Genomic DNA, 13,795 nt, shown 5'->3' with positions numbered 1-13,795 from the left:
TGAATTTTGGGGGTAAAGAATCGCGTCGAGTAAAAAAAGAAAAATGAAACAAAATATAGCTATTAAAAGAAATTAAGAATTTAAAACATGAAAAGAGAAATTAGCAAGGTCCATTCTGGAAGTGCTCCCTAATAGTGTCAGGCGATCTACGCTTCTGAGGAGCGAGAGAATTATACATAAAAAACCCCTTTGACAAATAGAGTACGTCTGAAGGACTCATGGTGTGACTTAGGGACAATCAATCCACCGACTCTGGCCGTCCCGCCAGGAGTCAAGAGAGAGGCCAGGTATCCAGGGCATCCCGATGCAATCAACTGATTAAGAAAGATGAGAGCGCGCATTCGAAGTAGCGATGAGAGATCACATCATACAAAAACATTCCTATAAGAAGAAATGTGATCACGAGGGTGCAACCCGCAAATGTATCTCACACAATTGTTGAAAGCAACTGAAAGCCGGCGAATCGTGTCAGCATACGACAGAAAGAAGAGCTCTGCTCCATAATTAAAAAATGGAAGTAGCAGTGCTCGGGCTAGGATCAAGCGAATATCATAAGGTGTGATGTCCCGGAAGCGTCTAAGTGTATAGAGAGAAAAGTTCACCTTGCGGCAAATTTTAAAGAGTTTGAGTGAGGAAGGCGAACAAAACAAAAAAAGTTCATTGAAATCGGTTAATAAACATTAGAGATAGAGTCCGGTCCATATGGATATAGTAAGGGTCGGGGTACAGCAGGTTGGTGTAGAGACGGATGGGACCTATTATTATAAAGATCTTGCTCTCAGATAAAATAAATACTAAAATTTTATCGAAATCCCTTCATAAACACCGAAAATACGGTCCGGTCATGACATTTTTGGGCTTTAGCTCGGGTCAGGGAACATCGAGAGAGGACTGCGACCCATCGTTGGAAAGGCCTCGACCCCAGCTACAACATATTAAAATTTAAAGAAAAAGCATCGTCTAGTTTTCGAAATATTCGAATTAGATTAATCGAAAATCGATTTTTCGATCATTCGGACCTTCGATTAAATCGGATAAAATTGGGGTGTCACAAGGGTTGTAGTACTCCACGAGAGCTTTCCATAACACCAATTTTTTTTGCATTCCGATAATTAGAACCGGAGATATGACCATTCAAAAATTAAATTTTTGACCTCCTCTAGCTCAGGTCAGGGGGGTCGGAGGGGGTGAAGTTTGGTATCGATCGAAAGCTCTTAGGTCCAGCTATAACATACTAAAATTTGAGATCGATCGATACCATAGGGGCTGAGTTATCGAAAAACAAAAAGCGGCCCAATGACTTTTAACCTTTGCCGACAACCGCTTGTCGATATCTCTTTCCGTTCTCTCTCCAGAAGTGGTTATACGATGGACGCACGAACGGGTCCACGAAAATCGATTTTTGGCGCACATGATTTTCGTGATCTATGAGTGTCAAAACGTGTACATCCAAAATTTGGGCCCGATCTGACGAGATCGGATTTCACCTGTGGCCACAAAAGCTGAGATTGTAAAGAATCTCAGCTAAAACAGCAAAAAAAAAGCACCAAAGAACTAAAACAAGGTCGCGCAAACTCAACGATCATCTTTTCAAAGGATTACAAGCATTACAAGGCTATGGGAAAGATGTTCAACCCGTCCTGCGCTCCGGAAGATTGAGAAATACTGGGGAATTTTGAAGACAAATTTCATGAAGAAGAGTCAGACATCTGAAAACTTGCTGAATTTTCAGAGGAGGTGGAAGGAAGCCGTCCGAGACCGTGGAAACGGGTTTGTAAAATCCTTAATGAAGGGAATTAAGAAGACAGTGCGAGAATTTGGCGAGAAACCATTGGAATAAAAAAAAACTAAAAATCTAGAAAAATTCTAATAAAAAAGGACAGATAATCCTAACCGGCTTATGTAGGTGAGATTCTTAACGTGAGCTAACTCGGAGTGCATGCAAATTCGATTTAGAGCTGAAGTTGGGAGACGCCATTCAGTTATCTTGAATCAAATTCGTGAAATTGTACAAATTTTGTATTTAAACCAAAATATCAAGGATTTGGATGAACTGACAGAAAAGTGTTATATGGGTGAAATGTAGACCAGAATGTTCTCTATAATTTTTCCATAGAACATGATCTCATCGATTACTCAGAAGCCAAGATAAGCGAGGTTTTTTGTTTCTTAACTCGTTTTTTCATCCAGAGTGCCCCAAGTAGTCATTTGTTGAACTTCAACTATATCAAAGAATTGTTGTATTTTGTGGGACTTTCCATTTAAAACCCTATTTTAAGTGTCTTGGTGGAGTAGAGGCAGTCAAATTGGCATCTGAGTGATTTCAAAGCGTTATTATTGGAAAAATCAATTTTTTCACACTTAAACGGCAAAATCGGAGTGATAGCGTAGTCTGAGCGGAAAATGATGTATGGACGAAATGTAGAGACAAATGTCCTCTACAATTATGTCAAAGTAATCATCAAAATCGGTTCAGCGACAGTCGAGATAATTGAGGTTATGTGATATTGAAATTGGTTTTTCGACTGTGGCGCCCCTGGTGTTGGTCCCACGAAGTTCAAATATTCTAGAAAGTTGTAGTATTTGGTGAGATCTTTCGTTTAAGCCCTCATTCATCAAAATCGGTCACATAGAACCGGAGATATGATTTTTTGAATTTCGTGAACTTTGACCTCTCATATCTCCGGTTCTATTGAAACCACAGCGCACATACGCACCATTTTGGAAACGTCCTAGACTGGGCTACAACATACTAAAATTTCATTAACTTGCACAATGCCGTTTTTGAGAAAAATGATTTTGAATTTCGATGAATTTTGACGCTATCGCAGCGCCACCTGTGGTGACTTTTTGAACTTCCATCTGAAAGTGCTCATCGAGACGAAACCAAAAAGGTAAAATTTATGTCGATATGTTAATTAGAACCGGAGATAGAGGCCGGTCAATGTTCGAACTTTGACCCCTTATAGCTCGGGTCAGGGGTTATGGATCGACTTAAGGTTTTTTTTGTTTGATAGGTATAATCAACGGCTACAACATACTAAAATTTCAGCCCGATTGCATAAGGAATTTTTGAGTTATTTAACTTTTAAGATTTAAAAATTTTCTTTTTAATAATAGCGCCCCTAGCGGTGGTTTTATGAACTTGCGATGTTAGAAGGGGAAGTGGCATTTTACGAGAGCTTTCCAAAAAAACCCTCATTTTTTAAATTCTGACAATTATAACCGGAGTTATGGCCATTTTAAGAATTTTTTTTTGGACCCTTATAGCTCGGGTCAGGGGGGTCGGGGGACCTTAAGTTTGGTATTGATGGAAAGCTCTAAGGCCCAGCTATAACATACTAAAATTTGAGCCCGATCGATGCCATAGGGGCGGAGCTATTGAGAAAACAAAAAAAGGGGGGTCTTCAAAATGGCGGAAGGAGGGGTGGGGGGTGGGGGGTCAATGCACCAAGTTGCAATTTTCATGCGATATATAACCTTTGCCGAAAACCGCAAGTCGATATCTTTTTTAGTTTAGGAGCTATTAAGCTCCAAAGAGCGGCCGGCCGGCCGGCCGGCCGGGAACGTAACTTAGCCCCCCATATATTCGTGATCAGGAAGTGGCGAAACACATTTTGGCCAAGTTTGAGCGCGATCGGAGGACATGAAATTTTGTTAGGATTATAGTAGGTGAGATTGTTAAGAATCTCACCTAATATCTGTCAAAAAATATATATCCTTTTATACTGTGATTAATGTTTGAGATCCATTTTTCAAATGGGAAATCTTTCTGTGCACACGCTTTACAATTCCATCCTTGTATAAGAAAAAACTAATAATGGATGTCCCGAAAATCTCGCTTGCAAGAAGACATAGTTCTTCTATGGATCGATGTCGCAATTATTATTATTATTATTTTTATTTTATTTATTTCCTAATTTCAAAATAAAACTATCCTTAAGAAATTATTTTTTTGAAAGCACAAAAATAGGAATACTAAATGTAATTCAGTCTGCGTCCACTTCCGTTTTATTAATGGTGACACAAATCATTTCAGGTACTCACACGTATTTATTACATAGAATTCGTTTCACCGATATCGAAATCATTCTAAAGATGCTTATTTTGTAATTATTTTTGATAATGATTGTCGCTTCTCTAAAAACACAAAAGTAAAAACTATTGGAATTACGAACCAAGCGAACAGAAGTTTCTTGTGAACTTCTATTCAAAACACCACTCATAATTATTTTGAATTTTCTCCAATAAAGTAAGATTTACAGATTACTTTTTAATAGCAGTTTAATGTCACATTTCTAAAATTTTTAATGACTACAAATAATTTTCATTTGAATGAACGTTTCTAGTATGAAAAAAACAACGTCTTATCCAATAAGATGAAATCAAAAGTTGAATCACAAATTTGTTGTTCTAAACTCATATAAAACAAAATCTCAAAAGTTGAACACTCGTCTAAAATAAGCGAGTGAATGCTTTCAACTTGAGCCAATTATTTTGTTTACACTTACAGAAAAAGTAAGAATTATTGTGTTAACCAACGAACGCATGGCTTGACCTCCAAAAAACCCAATGATCTGTTCATTATGAGGATTATGAGTGTTGCTTTCAACATTCAACCTGAAGATTCCTATTCTTATTGCTCATTTCTTTGGTGTTTATAAATCGATTTAGTTTATCTTTGAAATTATAGGGCAGTAATTTGATACTCTATAACTATAATTTTTGAAAATATCGTAACCTAAAATTATCTAAACTGCTTGATACATTAATTATTAATTTCAGAAAGTTACTTAAAGGGCTTAAAGCATATAATAATAATAATAATAATGGTGGAAAAACGTTCTATAGTGGAACTAGGCCTTCCCGCAAGGGGAGTTCGGGACATCCATTATTATTTTTTTCTTATACAGGGATAGGGTTGTCAGTCCCATGCCCCATGGAATCTAGTGGAAGTTAGTTAATCATCCTAGAGTGAAGTTCACTGGATGCAATTCAAACCTTTAACGCCAGAAAAATTCCTGGTTACCTAAAGGGAATTCGAAAACCTTTTCGAATCCCCTTTAAGTGAAATTCGAATTCGAAAGGGTTACTTAAAGGGCTTAAAGCACGTGCTTCATGAAATTCAAATTTAATGAAGTTCTTGAATTCTCTAAATTGTTAATAAAGGTATTGAACGCTTAGGATCCATATTTTTTTTATTTAAATAATTTACATTTCCTACTCAATAAAAATAAATATTATAGTATTGAAAGGACGTCGAACTTTATGTCGCATCTATTATTGTACTAAATTTACCATCAATATTGCAATTGAAAATAATTACTGAATAGTATGACAGAGAAGAACAAGCCAATTTATTGTTGGAAATAAATTATTCTCTCCTGTTTAGAATCAGAATGACTTATACATGGATTTACAGAATATTTTTATTAGCCCTTGCATTTGAGCAAAAAGTAACAAATGCATCAGTGGAACTTCAAAGGTTACAAAGTACGAAATAATTAATTTGTTTACATTTTTATCTTTTAGAAAACTTTTCAATAATTTTTTTTTGGAATATTAAAAACTTTTTTAAGTTGAAACTCAACTTTAAGATTTTCCCATTCCCAATATCTCACTCTAATTTTCCTGTCAAAAAATTTCCCTGATTTACATGATTTTCCTATTGGAATAGAACCTTATTTACTGTTAAATATTTAGTATTATCATCAAAGATTTTTTTATTAAAATTATTTGACAAATTTGAAGTTACACAGCTTATTGTTTTTAGACATTTTGTGAAAATAACTCTAAAAAATAATTCTGAGAAATTATAAAAAACTAAATCATGAAAAAAATAATTAAAAAACGGTCATTAAAGCTAAGATGACGGTGGACGCAAATTTTGCTTTCTGGCAAATCTTTATATTTTTATACATGTATTCTAAGTAAGTATTCTGTAAGACTTATCGACCTCCGGTCTTTAATGATCTAATTTCTTTTTTTTTGTTTTCACAGATTTCTTTCCTAGTAGTTCTTTAAAAAAAATCAATTTAACTTTTCTTACAATTGCTTTTATCAGGTTTTTCAATCAAAACAGTTCGAAGTAATTTAAGAAATTGCAAAATATTGTGAAATCTTTTTTATATATTATATTACGATATATTATCTTATCGTTATTCATTTTTAATGTTTCCAAAAATATCCCAACATTTTCATCTGACTCATCAATAGTATTTCCCAGAATGACAGAAAAAAACATTAAAAAAAAGAAATACTCACTTGTAATCCATGTGGGGCCACTGTTCAAAGGTTTGCCGTCGGGCAGCTTCTGAGAACATCAGACATCTCTGGGCATTCCCACCAGTGAGTGAGTCTAACAATCTACTGCCGATCAGGAGATCAGTTAGACGCTCATTGATGGCTGATGCAATCGCCAGAGCTGGAATGTGACGATCCAGACGCTTAAGCTGATACAGCACATTGCTAGCCACCATCTTTAGGCTAGAATGTGGCAGTTCCAGGCAGATTATGTTCCACTGAAAGCACAGAAAAGAGATAAATAAGGAAGACTTTTGTGGAAAGTGATTTGAGACTCACTTTTTGAGCCTTGATGCCTTTTTTGGCATGCAATTGAGCCTCCATGATCTTCTTCATCAGCTCATTGCTCACATCGGCCGTATTCTCGAGGCCATTCTCCTCCAGGCTCTGGATGCACTGCAGGAAGAGCACTGCCTCCGAGTAGAGTAGCTCAATTCGAACAGTATCATCAGACTGCTTAACGGGTGTCTGGAGGATGGTGTCCAAAAGTAGGACGCCATTGTAGTCTCCGCGAATACCGATATTTTTGTCATTAAAAAGCAGGATCTTGTCCTGTTTCGGTAGATATCGTCCACTAATTCTTCCGCCATCCGCTGGAAGGTAAAGCAAGGGACAAGGCGAGATAGAGTGATCAATACATAGATAAAAGATTAGATAACTTGGAGAGTAGAAATACAGTCACCGGAAAAATAATTACGACCAACTTCAAAAGGGAAAACCTTTTGAACCTGACCTACCGAAATCCTTACAATTTTCTGACGATTGGACTCTAAACCCTGCCTTTTAATTCTTATACTAAAATACACAATATACAGTAGGTGTCAAAAGTTTGTTGCCTCATGTATTTTCGGGAAACCAGGTGCAAAAAATTATAGAAAAAGTTACTTTTTCGAATTTTTCTTTTTGCAAATTAGTTGCCTGTATTTTGTAGATCCCATTTCAACTTTATGTAAACCGGTTACATATTGAGTTTATGTCACTTGTGAGGCAATTGGTGGGTTTGTATGTTTCTAAAGTTGTCAATGGAAAATATTTGTATATAAAAGTATTGATAAATAACAAGAAATAATCTGTTTTTTTGATTAATTTATAATTTAGGTTAAAAATTGCAAATTACGAAAAGTTAAAAGAAGGAAAATTGTCCAGATATACTGCCGGAATTAATCGTCAATTGTTTAATTTTATAGAAAATCTCTACAGGATATACATAAAATCGTCAAAATATATGGTGATAAGGTACGACCACGTCTAAAAAACGCTACTGGCAGACCTAGGATTTCGACTCAGTGGGTCGATAACAGCATTATAAGTATCACTGATAGGTACCCTATAATATCTAGTCCAAAAATTCACAGTCAGTTGGTTGCTGAAGGGACACAGGTCCCTAATGTTATAGAAATCAAGAGAAAATGATCAGAATATTTGAGTGACAAGCAATATTCCATTGGTTAGCTAGTCTAATCTGGATAAAAGGTTGTAGTTTTACTTGTTTAACATGTTTCAAGTAAATCTAAAACCTTTTATACAGATTGGTCTTGCTTAACAATGGAGTATTGCAAGCCACCCAAACATTTTTACCATTTTCTTACAATATGGGCTTGTTTTTGTAACAGTAAGGACCTGTGTCCCTTCAGAAACCAACTGTCTTTCAATTTATGAAGCAGACATCATTGGATCACTTTCAAAGATACTTCCAATGCTGCTATCAATCATCTGAGTCCATACCATAGGTCTGCCAGCAGCGTTTTTCAGATGTACTCGTATCTCATTACTGTAGTATTTGAATATTTTATGTATATAGAGTTTTCAGGAAACTTATGACTTAATTTTAGCTGCTAATTTACATTGCCATAGGTCATATTTTTTAAAGGAATATGGAAAAAATATTAAATATTCGAACTCAGAATGTGTGCGAAACCTGAAAACTATCGCTAAAATATTATCAATCCTAAATTTTTTACAAGGTTAAGCGTTTTTGCTATAGTTATGCTGTAAATTTGTTTTATTTTATTCTACATAAGTTTATCTCGTACATGGTTTAGAACGGATTTTTTACGGATTTTATTTTTAATTTCAAACAAAAATATTTGATTAAATTTAATTTTTATTCTAGGTTAAATCATTACAGATATTATAAAATAATAATTTTTGTCTTCAATAAAATAAATACATCAATACCATTACGTTTTAATATAATATTACGATACATTACGAATATATACATATTTCATTATGCGTGAATGGCCCTTAATTGAACAAATAGGAGAGACTGGGGCAAAAAGTCACAAAACGGATATTTTATTTTTTTACAAGTTCCTCGAGCGCTTCAAAAATTTCTAATTAGCACAGTTTTATAAGAAATTTACCGCTCTACAACTTTGTGAAAGTAATTTTCTTCTATTTTGTAAGGAAATACATTTATCGAGCTGTTTTCTAAAAGGTAATTTTGTGACTATTCTCAAAAATGCTGGGCAAAATAGTACCAGACATTGAGTATTATCATATTTTGATTCGCTTTATTACAGGCTTCCGTAAATTTGAAAAAATACTTAGAGGACATATTTTCATAGAAAATTTATTCATCTACACTTTTGTAATACACCGTTTTCTCTGCGAGAAAAGTGAAAAAAAAAACGAGAAAAGCGCTTTTCGAGCTATTTTAGAAAGAAACACAAAAGACTGCAAATCGTTTGATCAATGCAAACAACAAGCGGCAAGACATGATAATGACGTTTCGTTTCGCCGTGAGACATCAGAAATTGCTTCGTTTTTTGTTACTTTTTGCTCTATACCTTTTGTTACTTTTTACCCCAAGTGGCCATTTTTAATAAAAGGATTTCTGGAGAAAAGAACCTTTATGAAATTCTAAAATAGATAGCGAATTCGTATTCAAAAAATCCAAATTATTTAGAAAATATTCACCAGTGCATCAATTTTGGAAAATAAGTAGGTAATAATTGTTATCTCCTGTAAGGAATATATTTCAAAAATAGGGCTAAAAATTTCGATATTTTTTATTTTCTAAATTCCTTGTTCGAATTCTAAGAACCTTACGACATTGAAGAAGTTCTATGGAGGCTATTTATAAAAAAAAATTTGAGCCGTTATCTTTTTTAACTTGGAAGATATTGAATTTTGAATTTTTCGATTTGTTACTTTTTGCCCCGTCTTCCCTATTGTCCAAAACCTGTGACTTATCATTGAAAACCTGCCAACAGTGCAATTTATTTTTATTTTTACGAGGTTAATTTTTAGCATTTTGGGAAAGATTTCTTACTATACTTTTGTGAAGTTAATAATTAGGGCTATTTAAAGCGTTAAAGAATTTTTAATTAAACAACTGAATTCTTTTCTATTTACAAATTTTTCAATGCGCAAAATACACTTTTTTGAATACTAAATTATGGGCTTGATTATTTTCCTGATATTTAAATCATTTAAACAGATTTCATAATTGGACTATTAAGTTTAGTTTTTATTACTTGCACAAAATGAGGAAATCCTCTGATAGGAAAACCAAGGTGGGTCTAACATTTTTGTGGCGACTGTAAGTGAATCATGCTGGGAGTTTGTGAGGTCCGGGAGGAATCTTACCTGCTAGTGGACAGGACTGCAGGATGACACCAGAATTCACATCAATAACTTTCACATCGCCAGTCTTGGTAAATACGAGAATCACATTGAGATGAGGATGGTAGATGATGTGCGTTGACTCCGTGTCAACGTTCAAATATCCATCCTCCTTGAGCCACTGCTCATCGCCCATCGTGGGGAACTGCCCTGGGATACCACACACTCGCTGGCCACTGTCAGTGTGCTTTGGCCAGAAGGCTTCACTTTCCCCGGTGTTGCGACAAAAGGGAAGAAATCAGAGAGGTGAGTGTCTGGAGCACCCCTCTAGGCCGCCATTAGTAATTTTTTTTTGGTACGTCGGTATGTTGGAAACAATCAGACCCACTCAATTTTCTACCCTTCCCCACATGCACTCAACACTTTTGTCTCGCGCACACTGCACTTTACACATCAAAGTACAAATTTTCACAATTTTCCTGTTAATTGGACGCGATACCGTGGATTAATTTCACTCACAAAAGTCCACTTCTCACTCGCAAAATCCACAGACAAAATCATAGAATGGATGACATTTGCCCTCATTCCAGCGCCCTCTGAGAACATCGCCATGTCGATCAGTTTGACATTCCAAATGTCGATAGGTTTCTCTGTTTATTATTTGTTGCACTGAGGTATTTTCTCAAGCTGATATTTTCCACAATTTTCTCACAATGTCCAAGCGATGCTGTGCCAGTACCTGTTTCAATTCGTAAGTTAGCAATCCCTAGTATCAGATTCCGTTGAAAAATCTCATCTACCTTGTGATTTCATTGCAGACAAGTGAATGATAAATCAGGCAAAATTTCCTACTTTGGCGTCCCCAAATACGAGGAATAGTAAGAAAACTTCCATCCTGCATCAATTTTACTGGTTTTCATGGATTTTCTTTACTTTTTAGTGCCACTAAATGGTTAACAGCAGCCGGAAGGGAGGATTTGCTGTCCAAACCTCTGCTGAAGCTGGTCAAATACTTCATCTGCTCAGATCACTTTGAGGCAGACTGCTTCCTTCCCGGATCCAAAAGATCAGTCCTGAAGAAGCAAATGCACCCCTTGGAGATCCCTGTTCCCACAATCTTCAAATCAAATATAGATAAATTTGTCCCAAAAGGTCTTCTCACAAATCCCCAGGATGAATCCTTCCAGGATCAGCCCAGCACGCCGAGTGACTCAAAAGCCACCAACTCGCCGCCCAAAATAAAAATTCTCAATCAAACAATATTCAGGACTGATGTAACTTACGACGAACTGGAACCAATCGAAGCGTCTGACTTCGAAATCCTGGAGGAATGTTTGGAAACAAATGAAGATGAAGATCCTGAGACTGGCAGACAAGCCTATTTTGCCAATCTCTGTCGCCTGTGCAGCCAAAAGGTGGATCCCAATGAGAATTTCAGGCTAGTTCCGATTTTCAAAAGGAAAGACATCGTGGATATGCTCAATGTTATCTTGCCGAATGTGGTAAGAATTCTTTACACGGAATTCTTTTTGGTTTGGAAATGAATTTTTTTCTTACTTTCAAGATCCAGGAGGATGATGGATGGCCACAGGATATTTGTGACTTGTGTTTAGAAAAAGTTAAATTATGCTACAGCCTTGTAAGCTCCTTCATTGAGGCTCAGGACAATTTTCTCAACGTCAGTTGAAAAGTCTTCGAGGATTTTGCCGGAAAGGGGATGATCTCAGAGGGTAATGTACACTTCCTGACCATTTTTTCATTAATCCTTCATTTGAACTATTAAATCATTTTACAAAAATATTTTGAATGTTTTATTCATATTTATAAATCACTGCGAGACGTTCCTAAACTTGTCTTCTGAAAAATACGTGAAATATGCCTTCAATCAAATTAATTAAACTACTACTAAATATTTATATCAATATTTCTACACTGAGAGAAAGCCGAAAAAGTTAAAATAACATTCCGGAAATGTTTATTTTACCTTGCATTATTGATCCGAAATCGGTGTAAATATTACCCTTTTTAGGTGTATTAGGGGTTAAAGTTACCCTTTTTTTAATGAAATTTTTATTCCTAATTTTCTTTTTCACTATTTTTATAAACCAAAATTTGTAAAATTCATGTTAAAACTTTTGAATATTGTATAAAGTTGAAAAGTGTAGTAACACTGAACACTAATTTTATTGTTTAAAATTTTGTAATGTTTTCAATATAATTTAGAAATAAATCGTTGTTGGAAAAAAAGTTACCCTTTTTCATGTTAATTTTACCCTTAAAAAGGTGTAAAATTAACATTAAAAATGTTGATATATTTTTACACCTAAAAAGTGATAAGTTATGAGTAAAAAAAGTTAATCGCACCCCAGTTTTTTCTCAGTGTACCTTAATTGAGGATTTCTTTTAAATTCAGTGTCTCACTAAATATTTAAAGCCAAATAAAACGTTAATAATCTTTTTTTTTTTTCAAATAATATACGCGATTAGAAAATGACTAATATGTCTCACGTTTGCAGTTGAGTTGAGTTGTTTATGTTAGTTTTTTATTTGCAAGCATGGATCATGTAAACAAAACTTTAAGTGGAATTCGAGAGCCTATCTATTCGTCTTGATTTGAAGTTGATTTATTCTGGACTTTAGCCTTGTTCGCGAATATGGGTCATCTTTATACCTAGAGAGGCAATAAAAGCAATTAGATGTTCAGTTAACTTAAGTATATTGGACTACTTCAATGTCTTGTGGCTGCAGCGGGCAGTACTTTGGTAAAAATGATCAGTAGGGGAAAGTACTCTCCCTTCGAACGTTTATACCTTCGAATAATGTGAATCTTCTTTAAGTTTTTCTAATAAATTTAAACATTTCTATTATATATTAGTTAACCTGTTATCAATTATTGATAATTATATGACAATCATGTGGAAATCTCTTAAGAGAAGTAAAAGAAATTCACATTATTCGAAGGTATGAAGGTTCGAAGGGAGAGTACTTTCCCCTAATAATGAAAAATGATTTTTTACCTTTCTTACCTACCAAATATTCACTAATTACCTGTCCAAAAATGTTTTTCCCTCAAAAGAAAATTACATTTTTTTCTCTAAATTTTCCATACTTGAAAAAGGATGAATTTTGCCTTAGGAACGTTGTACCTACAGTGAGTAAAGGACAAAAAAGTGCAAAGGTCATCACCAAGTAATTACACTTCTTTCTTTAGTTTGCATTTAATGGGTTCCCTTTACTGCCATGATGCATATGCTTGATGTAAATTTACGAGAAAATAGAATTTAACCCATTCAAACAATGTACTAAAAATTAGTTGCTGTACCAATTAATATATAATTCCGTCGAAAAGAAATAAAACTATCAAGGGAGTTCAGGGAGACCCTATTAACCCTTTAACGACGAGACAGTTTTCGCTGACCGAAAATCAGCAATAAAAATAAAACCGATGAAAAAATAGTAAAAAGTCTTACATCTAACCTTAAAAAATACATCAGAGTCTGATTCGGTGTAGGGGAAAGTATTCTCCCTTCGAACGTTCATGCCTTCGAATAATGTGAATTTCTGTTACGTTTTCTGGGAGATTTCCACATAATTGTCACATAATTATCAATAATTGATGACAAACTAACTAATAGTTAATAGAAATGTGTAAGTGTCTTTGGAAAAATAAAAGAAAATTCACATTATTCGAAGGCATGAACGTTCGAAGGGAGAGTACTTTCCCCTATTTTTGACCTCTATGAACGATAGGGACAAAAATAGGCAAAAAATTTAAGTAAATTTTCTGACAATATCAATGAATGATAATTTTCAATCTAATGAAAAATATTATGTTTGAGTATTGTAGTTTATTTTTCCAAAACGGTTTTGCTTAAAAAAAATTGGAAGTATAAAAAATAATTAAAATCAATTTTCAATATGA

The 13,795-nt window shown here is 34.7% G+C and overlaps 2 protein-coding genes across 4 annotated transcripts in view; one reads left to right on the top strand and one right to left on the bottom strand.

Moving 5' to 3' along the window:
- The window catches only part of LOC129798011 (baculoviral IAP repeat-containing protein 6), a 54,297-nt gene extending 43,865 nt beyond the window's left edge, over positions 1–10,432 (bottom strand). For 2 of the 3 annotated variants that reach the window (XM_055840942.1, XM_055840943.1), the window contains exons 1-3: positions 9,898–10,425; positions 6,583–6,896; positions 6,265–6,521 (exon numbers count right to left, since the gene is read on the bottom strand). In XM_055840942.1, the coding sequence (XP_055696917.1) occupies positions 6,265–6,521; positions 6,583–6,896; positions 9,898–10,069 (743 nt within the window). In that variant the 5' untranslated portion in view covers positions 10,070–10,425. Of the gene's footprint in view, positions 1–6,264; positions 6,522–6,582; positions 6,897–9,897 lie in introns of all 3 variants that reach the window. The other variant, XM_055840941.1, reaches the window with a different exon arrangement.
- A 70-nt stretch (positions 10,433–10,502) lies between these two features.
- Positions 10,503–11,667, top strand: LOC129798086 (uncharacterized). The gene is made up of 4 exons (XM_055841059.1): positions 10,503–10,624; positions 10,692–10,751; positions 10,814–11,375; positions 11,438–11,667. The coding sequence occupies exons 1-4, from the start codon at positions 10,587–10,589 to the stop codon at positions 11,558–11,560; spliced, it is 783 nt and encodes a 260-aa protein (XP_055697034.1). The 5' UTR covers positions 10,503–10,586; the 3' UTR covers positions 11,561–11,667.
- Positions 11,668–13,795: the final 2,128 nt, after the last annotated feature.

The sequence above is a fragment of the Phlebotomus papatasi genome, chromosome 1 (genome assembly GCF_024763615.1).
Source record: "Phlebotomus papatasi isolate M1 chromosome 1, Ppap_2.1, whole genome shotgun sequence".
NCBI lineage: Eukaryota > Metazoa > Arthropoda > Insecta > Diptera > Psychodidae > Phlebotomus > Phlebotomus papatasi.
This window is presented reverse-complemented; position numbering and strand designations above follow the sequence as displayed.